The sequence below is a fragment of the Rhinopithecus roxellana genome, chromosome 5, assembly GCF_007565055.1.
Source record: "Rhinopithecus roxellana isolate Shanxi Qingling chromosome 5, ASM756505v1, whole genome shotgun sequence".
NCBI lineage: Eukaryota > Metazoa > Chordata > Mammalia > Primates > Cercopithecidae > Rhinopithecus > Rhinopithecus roxellana.
In genome coordinates, this window is record NC_044553.1 from 81,759,680 (window position 1) to 81,772,074 (window position 12,395).

At 37.0% G+C, this 12,395-nt stretch overlaps 1 protein-coding gene across 9 annotated transcripts in view; it reads right to left on the reverse strand.

Moving 5' to 3' along the window:
• Window positions 1-12,395, reverse strand: part of PCNX1 (pecanex 1) — a 223,015-nt gene that overhangs the window by 17,628 nt on the left and 192,992 nt on the right. For all 9 annotated transcript variants that reach the window (XM_030930409.1, XM_010360621.2, XM_010360624.2 and 6 more), the window contains 2 exons: window positions 12,019-12,119; window positions 11,092-11,242 (listed from right to left, as the gene is read on the reverse strand). In XM_030930409.1, the coding sequence (XP_030786269.1) occupies window positions 11,092-11,242; window positions 12,019-12,119 (252 nt within the window). The remainder of the gene's footprint in view (window positions 1-11,091; window positions 11,243-12,018; window positions 12,120-12,395) is intronic.

A 12,395-nucleotide genomic window follows, 5' to 3' on the forward strand; every position in this document is an offset into this window, starting at 1 on the left:
TTATGTAAAGCAACCAAACTTACCAATTAATGATATTCCTGAGAGAGGAGGTGGAAAAGTAAACAACCTGAAAAACATGTTTGAGGGAATAACTCAAGAGCATTTCTCTAATCTTGCTAGAAAGGTAGACATCCAGGTACAAGAAATCTGAGAACAGCTGTGAGATACTATACAAAATGAATATAACCAGGCATACAGTCACCAGGGTGTCCAAGGTCAACACTAAAGAAAAATTCTTAAAGATCAGATCACATACAAAGGGAACGCCATCAGGTTAATAGTAAACTTCTCAGAAGAAACTCTATAAGCCAGAGGAGATTGGGGCCTGTTTTCAGCATTCTTAAAGAAATTTCAACCAAGAATTTCATATCCTGCCAAACTAAGCTTCATAACTGAAGGAGAAATAAAATCTTTTCCAGACAAACAAGTGCTAAGGAAATTTGTTACCACTTGACCAGCCTTACGAGAGATCCTTAAGGGAGCTCCAAACATGGAAACAAATAATACCTGCTACCACAAAAACACACTTAAGAACACAGCCCACAGACCCTATAAAGCAACCACACAGTACAACTATGAAGTAACTAGCTAACAACTTCATGATAGGATCAAAACCTCACGTATCAATATTAACCTTGAATGTAAATGGTCTAAACACCCCACTTAAAAGACACAGAGTTGCAAGGTGGATTTAAAAAAAAAAGATCCATTTGTCTGGTGTCTTCAAGAGACCCATCTCACATGCAATGACACTCACAGGCGCAAAGTAAAGGGGTGGAGAAAGATTTGTCATGCAAACAAACAAAACAAAAGAGCAGGGGTCACTATTCCTACATCAGATAAAACAGATTTTAACAACAGTAAAAATGAACACAAAAGGTCATTACATAATGACAGAGGGTTCAATTTAACAAGAAGATATAACTATCTTACATATATATGCACCCAACATTGAAGCACCCAGATTCATAAAACAAGGTTTTCTCGGCCTACAAAAAGACTTAGCCACAATAGTAATAGCAGGGGACTTCAATACCCCACTGACAGTGTTAGATCATTAAGGCAAAAAACTAACAGAGAAATTCTGGACTTAAATTTGACACTTGGCCAACTGAATCTAATAGAAATCTACAGAATACTCCACCCATCAACCACAGACTACACATTATTTTTATCTGCACACAGAACATACCCTATGACTGACCACATGCCTGGCCATAAAGCAAGTTTCAATGAATTTAAAAAATCAAAATAAAAGTAATCATACTCTTGGACCACAGTGGAATAAAAACAGAAATCAATACCAAGAAGATCTCTCAAAACCACACAATTACATGGGAATTAAACAACTTTCTTGTGAATGACTTTTGCGTAAAAAAATGAAGTTAAAGCAGAAATTTAAAAAATTCTTTGAAATAAATGAAAACAGAGATACAACATGCCAAAATCTCCAGGATGCAGCATCTATGACAAACCTACAGCCATCATATTGAATGGGCAAAAGCTGGAAGCATCTCCCTTGAGAACCAGAACAAAACAAGGATGTCCACTCTCACCACTCCTATTCAACACAGTACCAGAAGTCCTACCCATAGCAATCAGACAGGGGGCAAAAAAAAAGGCAACCAAATCGGAAAATAAGTCAAAGTATCTCTCTTTGCTGCTGATATGATTCTATACCTACAGAAGTGAGAAGACTCTGCCAAAAGGCTCCTGGAACTGATAAATGACTTCAATCAAGTTTCAGCATACAACATCAGTGTACTAAAATCAGCAGCATTTCTATTAATCAATAATATTCAAGCCGAGAACCTGGAACTGTTGACTTCAATCAAGTTTCAGCATACAAAATCAGTGTACTAAAATCAGTAGCATTTCTATTAATCAATAATATTCAAGCCGAGAACCAAATCAATAATGCAATCCCATCTACAATGCATTCACACACACACACACACACACACACACACACACGAATACATCTAACCAAGGAGGTGAAAGATCTCTACAAAGAGAACTACAAAACAGTGCTGAAGGAAATCAGATGTGACACAAATGGAAAAACATTCCATGCTTATGGACTGGATGAATCAATACTGTTAAAATGGCCATACTGCCCAAGGCAATCTACAGCTTTAATGCCACTCCTATCAAGCTACCAACGTAATTTTTCACAGAATTAGAAAAAGCTTCTAAAATTATATAGAACCAAAAAAGAAGCCTGAACAGTCAAAACAATTATAAGTAAAAAGAACAAAGCCAGAGGTATCACATTACCTGAATTCAAATTATAAGGCTACGGTGACCAAAATAGCACCGTACTGGTAAAAGACAGACACACAGACCAATGGAACAGAATGAAGAACCCAGAAATAAAGCTGTACACCCACAGCCATCTGAGCTTCAACAAAGTTGTGAAAAAATACGCAACAGAGAAAGGACTCCCTATTCAATAAACGGTGCTAGGGTAGCTGGCTAGCCACATGCAGAACAATGAAACTAGACTCCTACCTTTTACCATATACAAATATTAACACAAGACGGAATGGATTAAAGATTTAAATGTAAGACCTTAAAATATAAGAATCCTAGAAGACAATCTAGAAAACACCATGTTGGACATCAGCTTTGGGAAATAATTTATGACTAAGTCCTAAAAGCAAGTGCAACAAAACCAAAAACTGACAAGTGAGACTTAATTAAACTGAAGAGCTTCTGCACAGGAAAACAAGCTGTCAACAGACTAAACCGACAACCTACAGGATGGGAGAAACTATTCACAAACTATGCATCCAACAAAGGTCTAATGCCCAGAATCTATAAGGAACTTAATTCAATAAGCAAAAAACAACCCCATTAAAAAGTGGGCAAAAGACAAGAACAGATACTTCTCAAAATAAGACATACAAGCAGCAAACAAATGTGAAAAAAATGCTCAACAACATGAATCATCAAAGAAATGCAAATCAAAACCACCATCTCACACCAGTCAGAAAGACTATTATTAAAAAGTCAAAAAACAAGAGAGGCTGGCAAAGCTGAGGAGAAAAGGGAATGCTTATACACTGTTGAAATGCAAGTTAGTTCAGTCACTGTGGAACGCAGCTGGAGACTTCTCAAAGAAACATAACTACCATTTGACCCAGCAATCCCGTTACTGGGTATAAATCCAAAAGAAAATAAATTGTTCTACCAAAAATACACATACACTCTTATGTTCATTGCAACACTATCCACAATAGCAAAGATGCAGAATCAACCTAGGTCCTCATCAATGGTAAATCTGATAGCGGAAATAAGGTACATATACACCATGGACTACTATGCAGCCATAAAAAAGATATAAGTCACTTCCCTTTGCAGTAATATGGATGTGGACAGAGGCCATTATCCTAAGCAAATTAGGATAATTCTTAGAAGGTTCCTCTCTTCTAGGAATTGCCTTTAGCTAATGGAGCTACCTGGGTAGGAAACACCGGTGTCGGGGTTGGGGAGGGGTACATCCTTCTCTGTATGGGGTGAGAAGTAAGGAAGTACACAGCCTAACTTTTGGAGATACTGCTAACTCCAGAGTTTCTTCTAGAATCCAGCTAAGGCTAGAATTCAGCTAAAACACATTTTGCTGAGCTGCTTCCCTTTTGCTATCCCACTTCTAACACTTCTTTACAAACATTTCTCGAGTGCACCCCTCAATTAATCTCTTGCACAACAATCTTGGACTCTAACCTGTTTTTAGACCACTTGATCTAACATAGCATTCATAATATACTGATAAGCAGTTCTTAACTTCTGTATATCATACACCAACTCTCCTAATTTTTATTTTAAATACTGAGTTCATATTTTCCTATACAAGCAGACAGTCAGATGTCATATGATGTACTACCTTTTAGCAAATAGTTGTACTAGGAAAGGAATGCCATCTTTGTAGAGTAGTATTTTTACAATTACTTGAATGAAAAATAAAAGACCAGACATAAGCAATAACATTTTTTTCTATTTTTTTTTTGGAGACAGGATCTCACTTTGTCACCCTGGCTGTAGTGTAGAGGCGTGATCATAGCTCACTGCAACCTTGACCTCCTTTGCTCAAGCAATCCTCTCACCTTAACCTCCTAAGTACAGGCACACGCCCCCATGCCCAACTCATTTTTTTTTTTTTTTCTTTTGAGACAGAGTCTAGCTCTGTCTCCAGGCTGGAGTTTAGTGGCACAATCTCAGCTCACGGCAGCCTCCTAGGTTCAAGTGATTCTCCTGCCTCAGTCTCCCAAGTAGCTGGGATTACAGGCACACACCGCCACGCCCAGCTAATTATTGTATTTTTAGTAGAGATGGCGTTTCACCTTGTTGGCTGGGATGGTCTCGATCTCCTGACCTCGTGATCCACCCACCTTGGCCTCCCAAAGTGTTGGGATTATAGGCATGAGCCACTGTACCCAGCCCAGCTAATTTTTTAAAATTTTTTTGTAGAAACAGAGTCTTTCTATGTTGCCCAGGGTGATCTCAAACACCTGAGCAAGTGATCCCCCTCCTGCCTCGGCCTCCCAAAGTGCTGGGATTACAGGCATAAGCTACTATGCCTGGCCAATAATCATATTCTTAAGAAAATGAACAAAATGCTGGAAATTATCAGGCATGCCCAAAGTGGAAAATGTTTCATCTTGTTTAAATATCTCTTTACTGGCTTTAAAATGGTTGAATAAATATGTAAAGTTCTACGTACACTGAAAACTGTGAGGTGCCTCTGTATGTGGTGATTTGGAAAGATGTCTATGTCATATTAAATGAAAAAAATAGCATGTTACAATTAATTTGCATAGCAAAATTACATTTTTAAAAAGGAGCATATCACACACATAGACGAAAATGTATGTGCTTAGAAGAAATCAGAAAAGATACATCAAATTACTGGCAGTGATTGCTTCTTGGGGATACTGTACAATAATATGGAGTGATGGAAAGATGTTTATTATTGAGCAATGTTTACTTTTTAAGAATATTCAAGAGACGTTATCAGTTTTACTGGTAAAAGTTTTCAGAAGAATTTTAGAAATATACTTAAGATGTTATAAGCAGATGCACAGGATACACATTTTTAGAGCAATGAAACTCATTCATTAAACATTTACAGTCCACTGTCCCAAGCAAGGAGAACATAAAGATTAATAAGAAATTATTCCTGTCCTCAAGGATATCATAGACTGTAAAATTTTTAGCACATATCATATGTAAACTCATGTGGATTTTGATTGGTTTATTTTAGTTCTAACAACTATGTAATCCTCAAAGAGTGCTAATAAAGGAAAATAATTAAGGAGGAAATATATTTTACAAAAGCAATTAGAGGACAAGAAAGAGAACAGATGAAAAAAGGAATTTGCTTAATCTGAGTTTTGGTTAATCTTCTTCTGCAAAATTGGGATTAAAATAACTTTCTGGGTTGTGGTGATTTAATGCATATGAAAGTACTGTGTACATGTAGGACACTATACAATAGTAAATACTGTACAGATCATAACATTTTCTTCTTGGAGTTTTTTTTCTAGCGACTAGGCATTGCTCTGTTGCTCAGGCTGGAGTGCAGTGATGCAATCATAGCTCACTGTAACCTCAAACTCTTGAACTCAAGTGATCTCCCATCTCAGCCTCCCAAGTAGCTGGGACTAACGGCATGCGATACCTTGCCTGGCTAATATTTCTGTTTCTTTTTTGCAGAGACGCAGTCCCGCTATGTTGACCAGGCTGGTCTCAAACTCCTGGACTCTAGAGATCCTCCCACCTTGGCCTCCCAACGGTGCTGGGATTATAGGCGTGAGGCATCACGTCCAGCATACCATAACAGTTGTAATTACCAAAAAGTAAGCACATGTAATACATAAGGTTGGAGAGGGTGGGGAAAAAACTATAAAGAAAAAAGTTCAAAGACACCTATGAAGTACTAAAAGTACATCATCAAAGACTATGTCTGAAAGGCAAAGGTTAATAGAAATTTTATATTTTCAGCTCTCCGGAAACAGAATCTTCTTAAAAGTCAAATTGAAATACAATTTACAACAAAATGCACCCATTTTAAGTGTACAGTTAGATGCATCTTGACAAATGTGCATACCCAGGTAACCACTGCTGCAATCTAGTTATAGAGCATTTCCATCACCTCAAAAAGTTCCTTCCTGCCTCTGGCATTCACTTTCTAAACTCCAAGTAACCACTGATCTGCTGTTTGTTATTAGTTTCTTTTTATTGCTGAGTAATATTCTGTTGTGTGGATATACCATAATTTGTATGCCTGTATGCTGATGGACATTTGAGTAGTTTCCAGTTGGAGGTTATTATGAATAAAAACACTATAAACATTTGTGTTTAAGTCTTTGTGTAGACATATACAGTTGACCCTGGAACAATGCAGGGGTTGGGGTGCCTATCCCTATGCACTCTAAAATCCATGTATAACCTTTGACTCCAAAAAATGTTAACTACAAATACCTCACTGTTGACTGGAAGCCTTACCAATAACATAGTCAATTAACACATAGTTTGCATTTTACACATATCATATACTGTATTCTTACAATAATGTAAGCTAGAGAAAAGAAAATGTTATTAAGAAAATCATAAGGAAGAGAAAATACATTTACTGTTCATTAAGTAGAAGTGGATCATCATAAAGGTCTTCATCTTTGTCATCTCACATTTGGAATAGGCTGAGAAGGAGGAACAGGAGGGGTTGGTCTTGCAGTCTCAGAGGTGGCAAAGGTGGAGGAGGTGGAAGGAGAGGGAAGAGAAGCAGGCACCCTTGGTGTAACTACCAAAAAACATTATACGTTTCTGACATTTTTCCTTTTTCATTTCTTTAAAAATGTTTCTATATAGTACCAATTCTTATTCTACCTTTTGCTTTAGTTTTAGTGTCCACATCACAGAAGGGTCCATGCTGTAAAAGAAGTCAAAATCAGTCTTGAATAATCCGAATCACTCTGCCAGACTATGTAAAGTCAACTTGTTTTCTGGCACTGCTTCCTCGTCGTCCTCATCATCTGGTGCTGGCTTGGAAGCATTCATCTCCATAAAGTCATCTTCTGTTAATACTTCTAGTGTGGTACTTAATACCTCTTGAATCTCTCCAAGAGCCACACCTTGTAATCCTTCATCCCCTACCTTTTATTTGCCATATCAACAATCTCTTTCATGACTTCCTTGATTGGCTCTGTCATAAATCCTATGAAGTCATGTACAACATCTGGGGCACACAGTTTTCTCCAGCAGAAATGTATTATTTTGTGTTTGATAGCTTCCATGGCTTTTTCGATAACAGCAATGGCATCTTCAATGGTGTAATCTTTCTAGACTTTCATGATGTTCTATCAGGGTTCTCTTCCATAGCGAGTACTATGTGTAATGAGCCTTAAAGGTCTTTATTATAACCTGATCTGGAGGCTGAATTAGAGAAGTTGTTTGGAGGCAAGCAGACCACCTCCGCACCCTCAGTGTTGAACTCATGGGGTTCTGGGTGGCCACAGGCACTGTCCAATACCAAAAGAACTTTAAAAGAAGGTCCTTTACTGGCAAGGTACTTCCTGACTTCAGGGACAAAGCATTGGTGGAACCAAACCAGGAAGAGTTCTCTTTGTCTAGGCCTTCTTGTTGTACAATCAAAATAGCAGTTGGTGCTTATCTTTTCCCTTCAAGGCTTAGGAGTCAGCGGCTTTATAGGTAAAGACCTGATCATAAACCCCTCTCTGCATTTGCACAAAACAGTAAACTTAGCTTACTCATTCCTGCCTTAAATTTTGGTGCTTGGTGCTCTTCCTTACTAAAAAGTGTACTTTGTGGCTTCCCCACCCCCAACCCCCACTGCAGAATAGGGCACTTGCACCTGCATTAAAGATCTGTTCAGGCAGATATCCTTTTCCCTCAATGATTTTCTTAATGGCATCTGGAACTCGTCTGCTGCCTCTTGGTTGGCAGAAGCTGCTTCTCCTGTTATCTTGACATTTTTAAAGCCAAAGTTCTTTCTAAAATTATCAAGCCATCCTTTGCTGGCATTAAATTTTCCAGCTTTAAATCCTTCACCTTCCCTATGCTTTAAGTCGCCATATAATGACTTCACTTTTTCTTGAATCATATTAGTGTTTATAGGTATGCCTTTCTTATAGAAATCCTGTATCCAACATAAAAGCTCTATTTTCAACATAAGATGCAAACGTATTTTGTAAAATGTGCAAGGTTTTCCACCTGCTGGTGTAGTTAACAGTGGAAGCTTCACAAATTTTTTTTTCCACACTGGTCCTTAAGATGGATTCACTTACCTTGGAATGGTGGGCAACCACAGTTGCAGACCTCAATCTATGGCACATATCAAGCAACTCAACCTTTACTTTTAATGTCGTGACTTTTCTGTTTCATGGGGGCCCTTTCATCCTCACTAGTGGCACTCTGTATGGATCCCATGGTGTTATTTAAGGTTTATGGTACTGCACTAAACACAATGAGAAATACAGGAGAACTGCAAGTGAGCTCTTTTTATTGAAATACACAATTTACTGGAAAGGCGAACTGCTCACACAGAGATGATCAGTGCCACACGGCGTTTTAAGCACATTCCCAACATTTGAGCTCACTGCAAAAGCAACAGAAGGTGACTATGACATTACTGTAGTGGTATAATATTAATATGTACCACAGTTAACTTTATGTAGTTATGATTTAATACTGCATCTTTATGTTTGTTTACATTTCTTTCAACTGCAGATGGTGCCACGTATAGTCTGTGTTTTTGTAAGTTTTGATAAATTTTAACTTTCTATAATAGATTTCTGTGTGTTTTATGGTAGCAAATAATAAAATAAACTAGTATCTATGTGTATTTTATGCATTCATGACATACCTATGTTTGTCTTATTTTATTGATAATTCTAGGCTTTGTAGTTCATCTTTTTCAAAGTGTTGTAAATTTCCAAAAAAGTTTCCAGTACATTTACTGAAAAAAAATCTATGTATAAATGTAGCTATGCAGTTCAAACCAGTGTTGTTCAAGAATCAATTGTACTTTAGTTCTCTTGTGTAAACATCTAGAAGTAGAATTGTTGGGTTGTAAGGTAGATGCATATATCCTTTCTTTTAGTATATGAGCCTATTGTTCACTTTTATGGATTTTCATGAGCACATGAACTTTGGCAATGACCAGTACTGATTTACACATCTAGATTTTCCCGCCTGAGAGATCCTCATAGACAACCTAATGTCTTGCTCAAAGTGATGATCAATAAATGGCTGTTGTTTGTGACCTTATAGGTCAATCTCCACCCTCCCAGAAGGTATACCAGAATTAAGGAACTTCTCCAGGTAGCATTACATTCTCCACTTCCTCTCCTCCCCTCATCCCTCCATGGTTCCTGGGTTCCAATTCTACATTCTCACCTCCCTGTTTATAAATGTTGTCAGTACTGGCTAATGATGGGAGTGTGCTATATCCAAGTGTGTTGGGCCAGAAGATAAAGTAAAGAATCACTGATATCAGCAATAATGCCACAGCCAAAGGAATATTTAAGGAAAGAGACCTGGCAGCAACAGGCAAGAGAATCCTCTAAGGAGAGACTAGGGGTAGGCACCCAAGGCATCAGAGGCTTTAAATTCTGTGCTCAGTTTCATCTTAGACAAATTGAGATCAAGTATCTGTCATAACATTTAGAATTAATTGAAGAAGTTTGTCAGAAGCTATTAGAAAATTATGTTATATAAAAGAGAGTATTTCTTATAAAGCAAATACATACTTCGTACATTTCCAGAAATGTCTAAGTTTTAAAAACATTTTAATCTGAATTACCTTCTTGTGAAATGCATTGAATTTTGTCTCAAAACTCTAAAACTAGTCTGAAGATGGACAATTCTATTTGATCCCAAATTAGTATTTCCCTGGGGCATCATCCTCAAATAGTATTCCATTTTTCAAAGAGATTTTCAAATAATGTGTTCCTTATTAGTAATGTTCCTAAAGAATGTGAGGTTTTTAATTTAATTCCCACACTTTATACTATAATGACTTGAAAAGTAAGTTACATTTTATTTGGGGGCAAAATATTCAATTATATTTGAGCACTGCAGATACACTTTAATGAGTCTTATCACGAAGTCTCTTATCATCAGATCTGATAACTACCGTCTAGTGGAATGGAGGAACAAGTGCCAGTACTTAATTTCACAATATATTCTTGCAACCATCTAGGGCTTTAGAAATGCATTGTGGGGCCTCACTTTAATGTCATTACCCTATTAAGATATTTAGCTAAGCCTAAGTCTGTCCTAACCACCTATTATTCTATAAAACACATGGAATGAAATTCATCCTTCAGTAACAGCAGTACTTGTAACACTCCTGAAGTTTACTACACTACATTTAGAGTTGGCTAATATTCATACAGGGAACAGGCAGGAATTACAATGATAGGAAGTCAAAATAAGTATTATGGGGGCCAAGGACCTTTACTTATTTCATGCCTATATCAGTCACTCTCTAATGTTAATATTCAAATTTACTATTAGAAACATAGATTCAGGTTTTAAAGATTTAATGTATCTTGTCATGAAATCACATTTTTCTTTTATTCAGATCAGAATATTTCTCAAAAAGTTCCTAAGACACATAATTTGGAAGCTGATATGCTTTGGTTGTGTCCTCACCCAAATCTCATCTCGAATTGTAGTTCCCATAATCCCCACATGTCCTGGAAGGGAACCAGTGGGAGGTAATTGAATCATGGGAGCAGTTACCCCATGCTGCTGCTCTCATGATAGTGAGTGAGTTCTCATGAGATCTGATGGTTTTATGAGGGGTTTTTCCCCCTTTTGCTTGGCACTTCTCCTTGTTGCCACCATATGAAGAAGGATGTGTTTGCCTCCCCTTCCGCCATGACTGTTAGTTTCATGAGGCCTCCCCACCCCCGTGGAACTGTGAGTCAATTAAACCTCTTTCCTTTATAAATCACCCAGTTTCGGGTATTCCTTACAGCGGCATAAGAACGGACTAATACTGAAATCATGTGAAGAAGGATCAGTAAACACCAGTAATGAACTAGAAAAATCTCATCTTCTTACCTGATGGAGTTTAATGGACATACGGATCCCAGGGACTACTACTTTTCTTAGCAATTCCATGTCAGCAAAGATCCATTCATCTCGAATTGAAGAAATACGGAAATCTCCTTTAAATAGGGCATGCAATCCATAGAGGAATGACTCTAAATTACTGTTAAGATTGGAGATAAAAGTTCACATGTTTTGACAAAGGTCTTCCATGACATTGATTCTTACATCTGCCTGTGCATCAGAATCACCTGGGAGTGTTTTGAAAATACAGATTCCAGGAACTAATGTCAGAACCCTGAACCAGAATCACAAGAGATAGGGCCTGTCCGACCTAGGACCCTTATTTATGAACCATTCTAATAGTGAGTCCACGAAAATAAACAACAGGCAAAGAGCCTACAGATTTGGTTAAAGTAAAGTTAAAATAAATTAAGAAAAGCTTAATGGAAAACATGTAGTTATCACAGAAAAAAATTCAAAATATGTGAAATTCTGATTCATTTGGATGTATATGTTAGGAAATTCAGTTTAGATTTAGAGTCTCCAAATCTATTACTATATTAGAAGTATAAATAGCCTAGACAAAGACTGCAAGGAAATATGGGAAAATAGAAATGAATGAATTTGTTAGAAAAATAGATGTAAACAGGAGGAGGCCAATCAAAATTCATGGGTGGTTATATTTTAAAATGTCTTTAATTCATTATATTCTCATTATCAGTGGCTACCCACACATGTGTGAATTTTAAAAACCAGTTCTGTTAACCAGTTAGGACAGCTCAACTATGTTCAAGAAGATGATGTATAGAAATACAAAATCTGAAAAGACTTTACAATAAATTAGCATAGAATACATGCTTCCATGAAAAATGATTTCAGATTTAGGTAATACAGCTTCCCATACTCTCTTCCTCAGAACAGAAATGCCTTCTTTACCTGGACATATGATGGGATGCAGTCCCCAAAGCTCTCCGTCCCAGTACACAGAGTCCATAACAGAGAGTCACCAGGGATGAATCTTTGTCCACATCCAGTGGCTTTAAAAAACAAAAAAAATTTGTTATCAGAAAGGCATATAAGTATTTAACAAATCATAAATCTAATTAATACAGAGAAATGATAAAGAATTTAAAAAGTACATAATTTCTATCTCCTCAAAATAAACTTAATAAAACTGTATGAAATGAAGCATGAATGTGTATGGGGAGTTTCTTTGGAATCCTTAAATAAAATATAAAATTTCATAATAATGGAACATAATTAAAACAAAAAAAACTGACTCTATTATAAAATGTTAGGATTTTAGCTAAGGA